Source organism: Falco cherrug, chromosome 11 (genome assembly GCF_023634085.1).
Source record: "Falco cherrug isolate bFalChe1 chromosome 11, bFalChe1.pri, whole genome shotgun sequence".
Taxonomy (NCBI): Eukaryota; Metazoa; Chordata; class Aves; order Falconiformes; family Falconidae; genus Falco; species Falco cherrug.
The window spans coordinates 16,458,394-16,476,169 of record NC_073707.1 but is presented as its reverse complement, the minus strand read 5'-3'; the positions used below and the strand labels follow the sequence as shown (position 1 = coordinate 16,476,169).

Below are 17,776 nucleotides of genomic sequence, written 5' to 3'. Positions count from 1 at the left end.
ATTTATGCTAAGAAATCAGAAAACTTGCTAGTGGTGTTCCATAGGTATCAGCCAGTATTGAAAAGAACTAAGAATCTGCTCTGGAACAACAACGTACTCCAAGGAACAGGCTTTAACTTCACCGGAAAAGTATTTATCATTGAGTACGCAAGTGAATTACAAACAGTAAATACACTGCATGAAAGATGTTTCTGCGGTGTTTTATCCCGCATGATATTTGAATTACTTCTCAACTGAAATTTGAGATTTTGAAAAAAATTAGAAGGCAGACAGGCAGGGATAAATTTTGTGTGCACATCAGAAGTTAAGTTGCAAGGAAACGACAGTCATTGCACCCACTTATGGGAATCTCAACAGGAACACAGATGAATCCCGCACCAGAGGAACTTGTATCTTCTAACTACTGGTAAAAGGCTTCATTGTTACAAACGATGTACGTTGTGTTCTCCATGTCTTTCTGTTGTCTAAATCCACCTTTAGCTTAATGATCTTCACCTCAACAAGCCTGGCCTTTTTCTGTGATTTATTTTTTAAAAATACACATTTATGTATGACAAAAGTACGTAGGATACTTACTCACTACCATATTTAGCACTAGATGATCTCTTCTTTCGGTACTTTTCATGCGATTCATTCAGCTTTTCTACTATATCTATTATCTGTTTCAGTGTATGAAAAGTTGCTACAGAATCTTCAATTGTGAAGTTAGAATAATCATCTGGTTCTTTCCGTGGACCTTGATACACTGCTATACTTCCGCAAGCCTCTACAAAAATTATCACAATTATCCCAATTAGAATTTCAGTAATTAACAAACAGATCTAACTCTTAGGTAAATGATGATTCTGAAATTCTGGAATGTGAAGTTACTCTAGGTTATCATAACATGGGTTAACACAAAAGCAGGAGACACTATCAGCTACGTGTATTTACAGTTCTGTGACTTATTCTCTGGAGGCTGTGTTCAGCATCTTGAGCATCCAGCCCTCTCCAGTTCACATGAACAGAAGATCAGTGCTTTCTTGCAACTCAACCATATTAAACAGAATCCACTCCATCCATACTCAGGAAAAGGACAACGACAGAAGAGCAACTGGCTACAGTTACTGTCTTGGTGTAGACTACTAAAGATAAATCATATATGCAAATTCAATTAGAAAAATGTGCATGCCTGATGTCTGCTGTAAAAAAATAAGTGAAGAATGTTTGATACCAGAGCACCAGAATGACAAAAATATATTCTGTGTCTCTATTCTCTATTATTTTCAGATTACTTGCTAAGACACCAAACTGATGTTATGGGCCTAAAGGATTAAAGCTGAAGAGTATCAAATAATAATGCAGAAGAATTATATTGAGTACCTTCCAACTTCTGTAGTTTAGACATGTTGATAGTGAAAAGTGAGTAAATTCTTTCTGTCTCTCTGTCTCCATCTATCTCAATTTGAGTATCAGCAGGAACGTCTCTAGAAGGTGAAAAAAGAGATGGTAGTCAATGGGAGTCATTCCTGAAAGGTTTGAAAACAAGTAAAAACTGATTCTGTTGCAGTGTACTTAGCAGCTTTTTAATGTCTATCATTCACAGACAGCTTCACAATTGCTACACAAAACAGCATCCATGACAAATGTTCTAAAGAAACAGGTATATACAGCTTTGAGGGCAGCGAGCACAGCAATACTAAATAGCGCTTTTAACCTTACTTTGATATTTTTGAAATATTTCTTCTCTGGACATACTGAATAATAAATTCCATTGGGAATTTTTATTAAATGACAGTTAAATACTTATTTTAAAATCTGCTATATTTGAAAGGTAACCAGAATAGAAGGAGAAGATATATTCCTAAACCAGAACAGTTAAAAAAAATCAGAAAAACAAAACCAAAAGTTATTTAGTGATGGGAATCTTTTGAACTGTTGAGAAACCTAACATAAGAATAAACTGAGGAACATGGAAGAAGTATATGTATTTTCAGAAAGTTATCTTGTAGGACTTATAATGAACTTTAGAGGAGTGAGATCTTTAGGCTGTAATTTACACAGCCTATCTAGAACAGGTTTAATTTATTTTTAAAAATATCAGAGCACTTGTTTTCAGAAATCAGCAGCTTAAAGAAAGGCATTAATGCATTACAAGAAGTTACTAATTTTCCTGACATATGTATAAAACTCAAATGATTTGTCATAATCTACATCCAAGATTATTTAGCTAATTTTCTTAGTACACTTTTAAAAGATGTGAGGCTAAAATAAAAACAGCAACTGTATAAAACAAAGCAGTGTAATTAAGGAAAGAGACCAACTTCCAGGCTGAGCCCTCTGCAGCAAGGTATTTCAATTATTTCATATAGATGACCTAGGCATGTCATATTTCTCCATTCAGCACAGCAAATGAATAAACTTAAGCTATTAAATCTATTGTTCTGCCTGGAAAGAAATCAACCATTCAGTATTTCCAGTTTACATGCTGAATCTGTTACCTTCTGCCTGACAAACAGATTTAGTAAAATCCAGTACTTTGGGCCTTATTAATAAGTCCTGTTTTTAGTAGCTTAACTTGCTAATGTTAAAAGACAAGAAAAGCCTTGCCTTTGATTTTCAAGTTCTATAGGGAATCATACATTATTTGTCCTACAAAACATATCTATTTTCATTTGAGAAGCAACTTACGCGGTGCAACGAGCACAGCCCACAGTGTTCTCTGTTGTAGCCTTGCAGCAAAGCCAGTTTCCATTCAGAAAAGCAGAAGGATGGTAAAAACTAAGCCTCTTCTGGTTGCATCTTGTTACCCGGCAAAGAGCTTCTATCCACTCACTAGCTTCTACACAGTTATTTGCTTGGATGTAGAGCGGTTTTTCTCCATGTAGTACTTGAAACATCTGTAGAAGGAACACAACATTATTCTGTTTAGTTAAAAATTCCAGTTATTGAGCAACTTTGAATATGTCAAAATAGATTGTTGAATCGCCTGGACTTTGAAAAGCCAAATTAGGAGAAAGGAAGACTTCTGAAGACTATTCACCTCTTTCATTTTACTAGACAGCCCTATTTAGGAGGAAAAAAATCCCAGAAAACAAAAACAACTCCCTTGTTCCACCTACACCATTTCCTCGTCCAAAATAGAATCCTTTAAGAAATAGAACATGATGCATTTTCTGTTCTCTTCATTCACATATCTTTAACTGTTGACCTCAGACTTTATCCTTCATACCCTGAAAGTAACAGAAGATTCCCAGAAGACTCCCTTTAGCCATCGTCAGCCTAAGTAACAGCTGTATTTTTATCACTGCCTCAGAATTCTGCATTAAAAAACAACAGAAACACTGATGTGCTACCAGTCCAGAATGAGGCTGTAAGCAGACAACTGTCTCAGCTGATTAAGGTATTGTAGGAAGTTCTCATCAAGAGGATTAAATCTAAGTTTGATAATATTACATTTTTAGTAGAGTATAATATAATACATACTTCCAATACCTTACATAAAAGTGCTTTGTAATAAGGTCACAGTAGTAATTTGGAAATGGGGTCGGGGCAGAAGTCATATCCTCAGTCAGAAAAGTTGGTGCAGGCATCAAAATCTCCAGGTTAAGTTCCATGTTCAGACTACTTGAAAATACTGTATACAGCTTTTTATTCCTGATCCAAAGAAGATTTTTTGCTGAAGTGTTTAGTAATAGGGTTACAGTAACTCTATAAGCTAATTATAATCCTTTATTTAAATAACACATCAAGAATTACATATAAACTATCATTTGACTCACATTTTTCTTGTTGAAGGAGCTCTCATCAAGTTTCTCAACTGCAAGGATGTTTTTGATTGGAATAGTGAAAATTGGTTCTTTATCTAAAAAAATTGTCAACAGATGCGTGAATTGATTTTTAAGAAATTGTTTTATCACCTCATTGCACTGGTACTGTAGGTTAAGTTCTCAAAATGTGCATTTTTTTAATTGAGAAAATACATGAATCAGAAGTGTTTTGTAATCAGGGCAAAGGTAACTGTAACATATATACTTCAGTATATATGCATTTTAAAAAGTGCAAATCAGATGCAAATACTTAGAAAATACTGAGAAAATAAAATTAACTGTAAAATAAATAAACTCTACCTTGCTGTTTGTGGTAGGTGAATTCTCTAGTTGTTAAACAGAACCACCGCTTCTTGAAATTCTTTTTACCAATCCGAGTCCTTCCCTGAGCTCTTTTATACATTTCTCTGTAAAGACAAAATCAAATAACAGTACAACCATTAGTTTTCTGAAGAGCTTCCAAACCCGTTTATTGAGATAGCACATTATTCATCATGCAGCAGCATAAAAACCTACTTCGTTGTAGATTACAAAAAAAATAATCTACTAGTTGTTCAAAATAGATCCTCAGGATTTCCTCCCAATATGCTGATCATGTACAGCGTTCCATAAACAGGAAAGGAGTTTGAAAAATATACAATCTAGACTCTTGTTTGTGGCAGTAAATTTGGAGTGAGTACATACGTACTCAGACCTACAACTCCAAAGTTTCCCTAAAGGGAGTAAGGTGCATCCAACTACAAGATTCTCTCCTCCCTGCTACTTTCTATATGTGAATGTACTTGGCCTCATCTGGATCATAAACTGAACATAAATGAAATCATGTTGAACATGACTCAATACAAGGGTAGATAGAAACTGTATTCAGTACACTTTTAAGTGTTGATCCACTACAGTTGCCTCCTCCATTTCTGTTCTGTTCAGTATTTTAACAAGAGGTACATTTCTTCCTTGTTTGAAATTGGATGCTTGTTTCACAGAATTATCTTTATTTGCTATGAACCTGCTCAGATAAACACAAGTATTTTTCCCCCCATACATATTGTTTGAATTAATTCATCAGGTACCCTTGATCAACATAAAACAACAGTTCATTTCTTAAAGTGATTTTCACCTCTATTTTTGTAAAAGCATTTTATTATTTACTGTTAAGTATTCCAACTCCAGGGTAATTTGCTTCTAGTTCAAAGGCAGAAGATTTAGCTGGCTGGGCTTCAACAGCATGCAAGGGAATTCTAGATTGAATTAATACATTCTTTTTTAAACACACTTTCAGAATTCTGAATAAACCATCACAGAGCACACACTGAATTGTAACAGAAATGGAGGCAGGCTTTAATAAGTTTTAAGCTGCTTTTAAGTATCTTTTCCGAAGTACTTCAACGAGTTACAAAACTTTACAGCTGCGGGTTTAAACTAATTCTGCAAACTAAGAAAGCTTTATCACAAGTTACAGATACCGTAATTTCTACAGTATGACTAACATTTTACTGAGCATTAACGAGAAAACAGTGAAGACTGTTCCGTTTTGGACAACACAGATTCAAGATGTATTTACCCTTCTTTCAGATGTACTGGCTCACTCAGACCACTGGGCTCTTTGCTTTCAGTAGATGAAACATCATCTAGGAACTTAGGGAAAAATACACAGGGAATATATACCATTCAGAAACACGGAACAACCAAAAGCTATTTTGAAAATATACATGTATAGTTTTTCCTGGAACAGAACAGTTACTTTATGCAACAGATGAAATTAAAATATATTGGAAGGACTCGGAACACTGTAGCAAGGTATATCCATAAGCCACAGAAGATTTCTTTAATTAGTTCTGAAATTGCAGATTTAATGTAGTCTGTTTCAAAAAAATTACATTTTAAAAAAATACAGATTAGCTTAGTCCACTATGTATAACTTGTGTAGATTTTTTGTGAATATTTTTTTAAAAACACCTCAAGTGGACTACCATTTTTGTTTTTCTCTCTAGTAGAAAACTGAGCAACAACACAACCTTCTAATAATTAAGACTTATCAAATACACCAACCATAAAAGAAAAAATAATCTAGTTGAAACGTACCTTTTTAACAGATTCAGTAAATTTTTCTTCTTGAAATGTTTTGAAAAACTCACACATAAACGTCTCCTTGAAACTTGACTGCAAGAAAAGGTATATTAAAATAAATAAACTTTCAAAGAATGTTATCTATGAAATGAGTAAGAATTTTAGTAGCCTTACAAGTTTGCTTTTGGTCAAACTTCCCCAACTCCCCAAAGTCTGGATGGCTTTTGATATAAGAGTTAATGTTCTAGAAGTCTGTGCATCCTAAAATAAAGAAAAAAATTCAGAGGTTACTTTCTCCACGCACACACATTTTTAAGTAAAACTTTGATTTAAAAATTAAAGTGTCACAAAAATCACAATGTAGCAATAAATCTGACATTTTCATTCCTTTTCTTCATGTGAAGAGATGTATATGCAGTTTTGTCCTCTATCTTTACTTGTGCTTTGTAAATATATTTTATAAGCTATTGCACAGTGTTTAGTATTTTACTCACTACCACTCGAATTTCGTACTAGTACTTAGAAAAATACTTTACCTGTAAAACATCTCAAACTCCTCAAATCCTGAAATTATTACTACACATCTAATGCTTTTGCACTATTCAAAACTTAACGCTTACCACTATGTACTACTGCTGGACAAACGGTAGACATTTTCATAATACAAACTGAACTTAAAACTTGGTCTTTAAGGTTTTTTCTTGATTTGTTTGCTACGTCACTGGTTGCATTGTACACAGTTATAAATACAGCCACAGAAAGGGGCCTTGCTGTTCCCGTTGAAACGTTTAACCCTCAAGTGATAAAATCCTGCAATCTTTTCACTGGACAAACTGGATAAGGTAAAAGGAATTAATCTGAGTAAGTACATTTGTTTCTTTTGAAAGCACAACAAATATTAAGTAGATTAAATAAGCTAACAAAGATACACTTCTGGAGCAGAAGATTTCATACAAATGTTACATGAAAATATTACAGGGTTTTTTTCTTCATATCCCTGTCTTTAAAGTTTGGGTTTTGTAATGAATATCTACTTGGCAATTTGAGAACAGAACATTAGGCAACCCGCTGCAACTAGCTGAGTCCAGAAATACACAGACCAAGTACTGGATAACTCTACATCCCTCATTTAAGACACAAATCAAAATACTTTTTAAGTAGTAAAAGTGACATCTGGATATTTAACTTCCACGGTGTAAAAAACAAACGCAGTTCAGGCATACGCCTTCCCAAGAACCCCATGTCACTGTCCAAAGCAAGCAGCACATTCCAAAAAAAAAAAAAAGGCAGAGTGTCTTTAATATCAATAGCTCTTTTACATCATCTGAGAACACCTCACCCTCCTAGAGACTGAAAAATCTGATGCTTAAAGAACTGCAAATGCCTTAGTTCCTCTGGTGAGGTATAAAATTGAAAACTCGACTTAAGAGACATTTAGTAATCTTATTTCCCAGTGACAGACCCACTGAAAGTAATTTACACCTTCCCAGATAAACAGATCTGACTGTCATGAATAAACCAGAACAAAGCTTCACGAAACTTACTGGATGGTGAGGTCGTAAATGAAAAGTATGAGGTGAGACTACGGCTACAGCAAAGAAACGAAGAAACACAAAGCTGCTCACTGCAGAATACTGCACATGAGGGTCATCTGCAGAGAAAAACCATGAAATGTAACATGCACTGAACTTAACAGGAAACAATGAAGACATAAAAATCCTCTGATGTTATCTTCTTAAGGAGACATGTATTTTAAAACAGAATAGAGAAACCAATGAAGTGCATGAAATGAGCAAGGTGACCGCAGTAAGAAGTGTTCTACTTATAATGGAGGGTTTCTTCCTCTGAAAATAAGTTGTTCTTGTAAAACTGGCTCATCAGCTCCACTATTAGGAATGATGAGAATATTGCATACATTTACATACAGAGTGTTGATTAGGTACAGCTGTATATACATTGACCCAAAAGAGAAAATACTCTAGCAGTTGCCTTGAAACACTAGGGCTATTTGGTTTATTTACCCATAAAGCTAAACACCGATCAACTCAAATACATTAATGCTGCACAACAAACTTAGTCAATACATATGAACAACCAACTCCAATTCTGAGTTGCATCATAAACCCATGTTGATACATAATTGTCATGAGGACTTTCTCATTTACTATTTTGCAGATATTTACAACTTTATACTGGGAAATATAATGCGATCACATTCTTATTCTGACTGACTACTTCAATCTGACCTGTCTGGGAAGTTAGCTATTCTGAAAGGACTGTCTAAATTAGATGACTTTATGGCATCAGTTCCAGTGACAAACATGGATCAGAGAAAGGCTCCAGATTATGAGAAGGATATTCTTCATTTATAGCCTATTAACACAACATTTCAGATTTTAACTGACTGTTGTATAAGAGTATTTCCGATCTACCACATTATTCCTATATTCAAACCATTCTGAAACAATTAAATTGTTCTAATATTGGTCATATTACAAATGTACTAAATATTTTACATTATCCACCCTCCTCAAAACTATCCATAAGTAGTAAAGTTATAGTAGTAAAGCTAACTTCACATATGTTATGAATGTGCTGGTAATAGTCAACAGTTGCAGTTCCTGTAGTTAAGATATAAGTACTGAATTTATTTTCAAGACTACATCTTGCTCCTTTAGAAGCAATCAACAGATAAGCTCTTCCAAATTTTACATGTATATCAACTAAATCTCTTCTGTATTACTTGTGCTTTTCTTTTGTTGTCTCATACTTTTATTAGCAACTTCTTATTTGCTGCTATCTTGCAGTGTTTCTGACCTGCTACATTTTTTTATCAGAAAACACATAGCTCCTGCTGATTGACCATAGGGCTTTACTCTGGCTTACAGACTGGCAGAAAAAACAAATACCCGATTGTCAAGGTGAGAAGGTTCAGGGCACAGCTTTGGACAAGGCAAGAATTTTAACAATCCCCATAAGTTAACTGTAGAAGGCAAGTACCACTCTGAACACCATTTTCAGAAGATTTTAGAGAACACTTACGTGGAAATCGTTTGGCAGCCAGATGCCTCAAAGAATAAAAAACATCACACATTAGGGTAGGGCAACTTATACTTGACCGCACAATTTCACGGAATACTTTGTCTACATAATAGCGTAGATTTTCCTGCAATTATGAAAAAAGGTATTTTTTCAGACCATTAACATTTGCATTTATGTTTTTTTCTGAACATAAACGTAACAGTACAATTGCTTTTATCAGAACATTGCCTGACTATTCAATTATATATTTTAGTACAGTGCATATTTGAAAAGCCTAATAATATTTGACAACAACATGTTATAAGTAAGGAGCACTTCCCATGCACACCTAGTGAATGTTAATTCAGTTTGTTGCCGCAACTATTGCCTTAAATGTCATCCTCTTAACAGGCAGGCAGCAAGCAAAACTTCAATCAAAAGTGTTAAAGCAGTCCTAATTACGTCCTTCATTAGATGCGAAGTACAAAACATCAGGAATCACAACACCCAACAAATTGGTAAGGAAGACTAATCCTGTTCAGCTTGTCCTCCCTGTCACACTTTCCACTGGACTTTTCCTTTGATGCGTTCATAACCAGGGATAAGAAAATGCAAGTTCTGTGCTTACTCAAGAATCAGACGATTATACTGCTACCACTTATTTTCCACTATACAGAGTTGCTTTTTAAAATGTTTTTGTATCAGATTGTTAAAGTTTAAATTAGGAAAAACAAATTAGGAAACTCACCATATTAATGTCTACGTTATCCCCTTCTCGTAATTTAATGGGATCTATTTCACAGGGTTTAGGAGACTCGCATATCTGAAACAAACAAAACTACAGGAGTTCAATTTTTCGGACAGAAATCATGGAAATGCACCTATTTAAAACCAGATTCTGTCCTAGATATAGCAGTAAAAACTCAAAATAGGTTCTAACTATCCATAACAGCACGCAGTAGTCATAGTCACTTTTGTGTGTGACTTTTTATATGCAGCAATTACTTCAAGCATCATGCTGATAAATTCTGCGATGTGTTACAGGCTGGAGCAACTATCATTGACTGCTTATTTTCAAGCATCTGAAACAAAAATAACAAAAAGCAGCTCCTTCCACTGAACTTCATGAATTATTGCTCAGTTTAACTTTCCTCTAGAATTCCCCCACCCGACCGATCACTACCACAAAAGAAGCTTTAAGAAGAATGGCTATCAAAGAGACTGGATGCTCCAGCGGCTAACTGCCCTGAAAGAGTTTCAAGTAGGATATCCTACCTCATCAATAACCGGTTTCAAAGTAACCTTTAGGTAGTGCTTCCCCACTATTTTCATCATTTCATCTACACAGCGAGTTGCTAACGAGTTGCCTCTGAAGACTGTGTTTGCTTCTCTGTAATAAAACAATTTATTTTATTTGAACAGGGGGAAAAAAAAAGAAGCTCAGTTACAGAACCCGATTAATACTTTATCTTGTCTTTAAATAACTATTTTTTTCACATGTTTCAGTGAGGAATTCCAGAACCTAGATACCCAGCTTACAAAAGCACTACTCAGGAACAGAAAGAGAATAAACAAGAATATTATTACAGCTATTACCAAAACGAGGAACATAAAACCATACGGAAAAGCCTAAGAAATTTTAGACAAAGGAAGTTATAATCCAGTGCTGAATGTGAGAAACAACAATTTGGGAAATTCCAAAATAATGAAACCTTGTAACTCACCAATATACAATTCTTCCTCCAGCAGTCTGGGTGAAAAAAAATATCTTAGAGCTACAATAAATAGCATGCTGCTACACTATATTGATAAACTCAGTTTGACCAAAACATATTTAATCTAGGGTTATGCTTTTAATTCATTATAGCTGTTGAAGAAAACTGAGAGCCAGCTATGCAAAGTAAACCTTTCTAATCAAAGAGATTTAGTTTAATCTTTCTTTGTTACAGTTCAATTATAATGGAAAGGAATGTGTGTACTAAAACACAGTTTAGAGAATTATTTTCCATGCGTCACCTCTTTCTACACAATTAAACTGTCTCAACTTATTTAAATCTCGAGTAGGTCAGCTTTGAAATGAACTACTCTGTGGTGACAAAATCCCTTCCACATCTCCACAGGACATGACTCGGCACCTCAGTGGCCACTACTCAGGTCTACTTCATTTTTCTCCTAACCACAGGGCTACAAATTCACAGGCCATAAGCTGCTACTTGGAAAAGCTCCTGTGCTTGCTACTTTCAAGGCATGCAGGAGGACACATACTTACAAGGCATCTTTGCAGGAAAAGAGTACCCCTCATTTAAGTCACATACTAAAGTAAACAGGCTAAGATTCTCAAGAATTTTAAAAACATTAAGTACCCATCTAATGACCAGTAAAATTTTAAGCGTGGCCAAATTATGACATTTTGAAACAAAAACTATGTTCTTAGACACAACTCTAGACTGCTAGCTTCTTATGTTTAGCTGTATACTAGCTATAAGAAAATTTATCAAATAGCACACAATCACTAACTCTGACTCCCAGCTTCAATATGATTTTAATGAATGTTTTTATGAACTAGCATTAAAAGATTAATGTATTTAGTCAGTTTTACATAATGAAAGAAATCAACATGTTCACTTATTAATATTGTATCATGAAGCCCTTCGAAACTCTTAGAGTAATTTTAAAAGGCATGACATCACTAAACATGAAATACATACTGTGTGTCCTTCAGATCTAGTTCTGCCACTGCAGCAACAAATGGAACTAGCTTATGGTGGTGTAGCAACAATCGTACAAGAGGCAGAACAGCATCATACTTGTCTCGACAAACTTCACTCAGTATGTAGGCAGCAGATGCAGAAATCGGCTGTAAGAAAGCAGAACATGAAATCATCAGCGAAGCAGTTAAATGTTCTACATGTATTTGGTAAAGGACAGATCAAATCTAACAAGACTACAGATACAGCTTCTTAGAAGAAAGTTTCAATATCTGCTGTATAATATGGCAACTGAAAGTTTCTGTTCTACAGAAATACTTAACTGAAAATTGCTACTATCTACTCTGTACTTGACATTTGAGAATCAAACTCAGCATCTACTCACGCTTCTCATTCTCCCTAAAGGGCTACACTATGGCTTCGTCACATATCCCAGGAAGAGGCAGTAAAGCAATTGCTGTACTATAGTGTCGTATATCTTTATAGGACTTCAGAAATTTAATCAGAGCACATTAAAACACAGTTCTCACACTTCTGTTGGTTGCCATTCTACAGCTGGAAATTCCAATTAAAAAAAAAACAACTGACAATATTATTTCATTTAAGTGACAAAGACAGCCGCTGACTGCCACTAGCTACACAGTCAGGTCTTCCCGACTTCCAGTGAAGTAGTATCTGAATATGGGCTAGGAAAAATTTTAGTCACAATCTGCTTCCTCTTCACTCTTCTTCTCCTGTGCCGGTACTTCACCAACACCGAAGAAAGGCTATAAAAGACCTAGGAATACAAAACCTGGTTACTAGAATCTGATTCCCATCTCAAGGTTACAGTAGCCATCTACAACACTTCCCTCTTTGTCACCATGTCCAGGTGAGAAATCCAGACACGTTGATTAACACACTGGGGAAGACAGAAGCAATTCAGAAGAAGCTGAATTAGAAATCAATTCTGAAGCAACTATTTTTGGTAAAGGTGATTATCTGCCCCTTCATGGCCAATAATGGATCAATGTCCCCTGAAAACCACTATACTCAGGGGGCCAATAGCAGCTGGGGCAACCAACGAGAAGAAAGTTTATCTCTTCCAGTCACACAGCACACTATCTCTGCTGGTTTTTCTAAAGTAAGAAGAAAATCTTGGTAGTTTGGAGCAGAAGTAAATGCTTTCTACAGGCTGCTCATCTGGCTGTGACAGAAGTAATTTGCACAATGGAACAACAAAAATTCTCTGAATTATGCATAATTCATACTGTTTTATACATAATTGCATAATTCACTAAGTTTTAATTTTAAAAGATATTTTCAACTGAAGTACCTGAACATCTGATGATTTTAGCAGCAAGTTTCTTAGGGAAGTGTAGTATTCAGATGGAAGCACACAGTCTTCAGTATAACAGATATTTAATCTAAGTGATCCCAAATCATCACTTTTAGAAGATTTGTTTCCATTTTCTCTTGGTTGAAGTAAGTACCTGAAAGCAACAGGGCAATTAAAAAGTTTTAAATGACATTTCTTTAACTTGACTAATTCTACAATAAAGTAAAGTATGGCATTTAATTACTTCAGTATTCAGAAACCGAGTCTGAAAACTGACAATAAAAGTCATATTAAAAAACTTGAGAGTAAAGTAAAAAAAGGAGCAGCATTTGATGCATCTTCAGCACATAATGAAACATGTATTTATTTCCTCATATTTTTCTGAACAGTGAAATAGGATATACTTCTTGTATCTCAACTGGGAGAGCGGAAAGTTAGAAATTATGTTCAACCTTCTCATTTTTCACCGAAGTTATATTTAGGGTGTTGGACGTTGCAGATGGAACAGCTAGCATTATCAATTCAAATGGTCTAGTCTGAAGCCAGTAAAACTATATAATCTTAACAGGCTGCATTCATGAGGAAAAAACAAAAAAAGATTAAGTGAGAAAAAAAAAATGTGCTTTTTTCCTACTCTCAATACAAAATAGATTAAACAATTCAATGGCTTTTGCTGTAGTTCAACTGTATTCCAACAGGAGGCGCAGCCCTACAAAAATTTTAGAAGCTTTTAAGTAGTGTCACAGCATAGTTTCAACATTTGCCCAACAAATGAAATCATATTTTCAAATATTCTTTTACACGCATATATATTTTTACTTCTACAATCGGAAGATCAGACTTTTTTTTTTAATTATCAGATGCATTGCCCAGGCTGGCGTGCTAATATATAGTAAAACTGATTTACAAGACCCTCTGCTTAACAGCATGACTCTTCTGTTTATTTTCCCAATATTTAATACTAGTGATACTCTTTTACCTGCTGTACTTCAGCTGTATTCAAAAACATTTTCTGTAAATTAGTAACGGTATAAAAAAAATTAGTTATTTCTTATCACAGAACTGTCTTTGATAAGCAGATCATAATTGGATATGAAGATGTTCAATACAAGGTATGCCTACGAAGTGTATTAGCAGACACAAATCTGTCTATCGGTGCTTCAAGTGAACTAGACAGGAGTCAGGTCAATTCAAAAAGCTCTATGAACACAATACACTGGTAATGAGTCCATGTTAATCTACCCTTTCTCTTTGAAGCTGTTAACAGAGGCATGTTGTTATATTGACATGGTCATATAGCTTTTGATCAGTTCACAGCACTGGCAGAGCAAGCCTGTGCCTGCAATGCACCATGTAAAAGAAAACTGACATAAACATTTCTTATGTTTAGGATCACATTCAAACACTAAGACTAAGAATCAGAGTTCAGCTTAAAACACTTCCAAGCACCTGGAGCCTGAGGTAGTGAGTATGTGGCACGCAGCCATAATGGCTCCTGGCCAAGACCTGTGTTCCATTTAGTTCCTATTTACCCACTTCCTTCCTGTGTGTTTTCTACATGGGTATGTGAAATATTTGTTCATTCTTTTCTCTGTACTGAAAGGTTCACTAAAAGCAGAACATTCTACACACTTTGAGGCATTCGAATCTGTTGTACTCATCACTTTCTGCCGCTAAGCATCTGGGACAGAAAAGGAGCTAGGGACTGGCTCCTGCTTGCAAGAACTTCAGAATGGAGGTTGCTGTTACACTTCAAGCAGAGGTCAGTCTTTCCTGAAGTTGGAAGAGTAAGGTATGAAGGGACTTCTAAACTTCTGTGCCTGCTCTCCTGAAATAACATTGGGCTGGTTTCAGAGGATACTTTCTGAAACTCCCTGGGGCGGGGGGGGGGGGCAGGCCGTATTTAATGATTACTTTTAAATAAACTCTTCACCAGTCATTCTGGAAGTCTGACTTAGGAATTTAATTACAAGTGGTGCAATTCTGAGGAGTTCCAGGTTTACCTGTTAGGCTGAAAAGCATACACAGATCACTATAACCCAGCAAGCTGGCTTTAAGAGTCACAGTCAGTCTTCCTTCACTCCCTGCGCTTCCCCCTTGCACACATGAACTATTCCGTGTGAGTGGGCAGACTGGGGGAAGAAAAGAGCTAAACGTACCCTCTGGCAAGGTTAATTTATTGAGCAGGGAAACTTTATAGAAAGACATTTTACCTAGACTAGAACAGGAAGACATATTTTAACAGATAGACTAAAACATATCTTTTGCAAGAGAAGATCTGCAAGATAGAAGCAAATTCACTGAGCCACCATTCTCACCATGCTTGAAATGATTCATTTCTTAACACCTTCACAGGAACTTTAATTTCTCCTAGAAAGATGTCTTGTACCAGGTTTCCATTATTCCATAGGTCAACCCTGAAAATAAGAGAATTGCTTATTTTTCTTTCCTCCCAGAGAGAAATAAAAATCTTCAAGTTAACAATAACTGCCTTACAGCACTAATCCACATGCATGCAGGCAGAAAATGTTAGAAATCTCACTCCATTCTAATTAAATCAAGAAGAATAAAACAAGTGGCTTATTAACCCATAAAGAACAGATAAAGAAACGAACAGTGAAAGTTAGACTTGCAGACCTTGCATCAGTAAATAAAAGTGCTATTGGCAACATATGTATTCTGAGCAGTCTCCACCCACAGAACTGTGCACATTTCCTCTCAGGTAATTCAACTGACCTTTTAAACCAATATATTTACATATACCTATCTAATTGCTAGAATTTGGCACACACTGCAATGTCACACCAACACATGCGCTTGTTTTTCAAAACAGCAGCTCATATGCTTACAACCTCAGAAGGGATCACAGACTCTAGACATGCACCTTGGTTTTTTTCTCTTACTTCTTACCTCTGACATTTCTGACAGACAGCAGTTGTTAAGAAGAACAAAAAAAAATAAAATACTAGATTTGTTGGGGCATGACTATTTTCCTAAATATATACACAATTCTAATTTAGATATTCCTATAACAGTTATTTAAACTTACCACTACATTCTTTTTCTTATGCCTATTAAGAAACACACGCTAGCCTTCAAGAGTTTTTGTCTTTCTATTATTAATATTGTGCCCAAACTAATATATATTGATGTGAGGTCCTCTTATCTCTTCATTCACAGGCACAGGAAACAAGTTTAAGCTGCTAGATACACTCTACCACTATTTACTTAAAAGAAAAAGTCTCATCTTCAGTAAGAAACACACTAAAGATTTGAGTCATTTTATATGTTAGAAGGATCTTTTCTACGAGTCTTATCAGTAGTTCTCTAGAGTTACACTAAAATAAAACTTTTTTTATTGCCTTGATCATAAACTGTTATGGTTTATTAATGATAAAATAAAATTACATTCTAGCCTACATCACTTACCTGACTTCCAGTTTCTCAATATCTTCTTCTTCCACCTGAAACTGGGACTTCTTGGTATAACTGCTGGACCTGGTTACCTGCAAATAAATTAACACACTTTTTACTGCTGTATTATGGATGTCAAAAGACAAAGAAAACCCTGCCTCTTTAGTACTGATAAATAATTACTATTCCTTTTAAAAGGGAAAATGTTCAGATCACCAAACTGCCCTTTGACAGAAAGCAGGTGAAAAATGGGTCAAGAAGGGTTCGTGGTGGAGCCCGATGAGGGCTAGCTAGTATCTAAGGGAATTACAGTGTAGATCTATTACAAAAAAAACACCAAAAAACAAGAAGTATGACATGAAAGTGACAAGAATTTATTTGGTTTCAGCATGAGCCCCAAGAAAACATTAAAGTTAGTTCTGAGATATTTAAGGAAACAAGAAGTCCACTCTTCTTTCGCTAATTATACCACAATTATAACCTCTTATTTAAATTTTCCTCATTTCTTGACTGACTGCATTCTCAGTTTAACTCCAATAAATCATAACTCAAAGTTACCAGAGCAGTTTGGATCACATTTTTTATCCTAGTATCTTTATTTCCTAAGAAACTACACTCAGTATCTTGAGCAGGTCAACTGAAACTCATGCCATATGTTGATACTCTAAACGTTAAGTATAGAACAGTTTCTCACTGAAGTCCCGCAACAGGACCAGGGTCTGTATAAACACAGAAAATTATAATACACTTGAGACACATGTAATAGACTAATTCCAGCTCTCAGCTGAACAGTATAGTATGCTTACTTGCAAATAACAGATGAAAATTCAAACTTGTAATATGGTTATTGTAGGGTAACTCATGCAGAACTGAAATAAAATCCTAAATAACGAAAGAAGTTAACTTTTTAAAATAATAATATTAGCCTTTACTGGGTATTATCACTACATTGTTTTATTAAAGAAATAAGCTGGGGGGTGGGGTGGGTGGCTGTTAGCTCAATGTTCAGGAAAATATTTAAATCTAATTCCATAGGGTATGTTACAATTCCCTCAGAACTCCTGATGGCAACAGATGCTATATAAAATGATTTAAGATAACAAATTACCTTCACATACATGCTTGTGAAGGAGAATGCTATTGTCTGGCCGCCCCCATTAATCTAAGTACATCATTCACTTACATTTGAGAGGCTAGTAAAAGCTCTTCAATTTGCTTGAAAAGAGCTTTCTATGTTAGGTACTGCTATGCAGCTTGCTTAAAAATATTTGAAGGGTTGCATAAAATAGATTAACAGGCAGAATACTACACAAAAAGTTACCTCAAAATAAAATTTTTCGTTAAACTGCGGATTGCTTGTTTTCTTCTTTACTTTGGTCTTCTTTTGGTCATTCCTGTTCCAATGTGGTAAAATTTTTACCATAGACAACTTAAAACACACA

General features: G+C 35.2%; 1 protein-coding gene across 3 annotated transcripts in view; it reads right to left on the bottom strand.

The window, feature by feature from the left end:
- The window catches only part of RASA2 (RAS p21 protein activator 2), a 51,354-nt gene that overhangs the window by 3,046 nt on the left and 30,532 nt on the right, over positions 1–17,776 (bottom strand). The window contains exons 7-23 of one of the 3 annotated variants that reach the window (XM_055723987.1): positions 17,656–17,728; positions 16,350–16,426; positions 15,239–15,337; positions 12,918–13,074; positions 11,603–11,751; positions 10,170–10,284; positions 9,643–9,732; positions 8,916–9,039; positions 7,418–7,524; positions 6,048–6,134; positions 5,889–5,966; positions 5,368–5,441; positions 4,110–4,216; positions 3,762–3,844; positions 2,671–2,879; positions 1,363–1,466; positions 577–766 (exon numbers count right to left, since the gene is read on the bottom strand). In XM_055723987.1, coding sequence (XP_055579962.1) covers positions 577–766; positions 1,363–1,466; positions 2,671–2,879; positions 3,762–3,844; positions 4,110–4,216; positions 5,368–5,441; positions 5,889–5,966; positions 6,048–6,134; positions 7,418–7,524; positions 8,916–9,039; positions 9,643–9,732; positions 10,170–10,284; positions 11,603–11,751; positions 12,918–13,074; positions 15,239–15,337; positions 16,350–16,426; positions 17,656–17,728 — 1,923 coding nt within the window. The remainder of the gene's footprint in view (positions 1–576; positions 767–1,362; positions 1,467–2,670; positions 2,880–3,761; positions 3,845–4,109; positions 4,217–5,367; positions 5,442–5,888; positions 5,967–6,047; positions 6,135–7,417; positions 7,525–8,915; positions 9,040–9,642; positions 9,733–10,169; positions 10,285–11,602; positions 11,752–12,917; positions 13,075–15,238; positions 15,338–16,349; positions 16,427–17,655; positions 17,729–17,776) is intronic. The other 2 variants (XM_055723988.1, XM_055723989.1) reach the window with 2 other exon arrangements.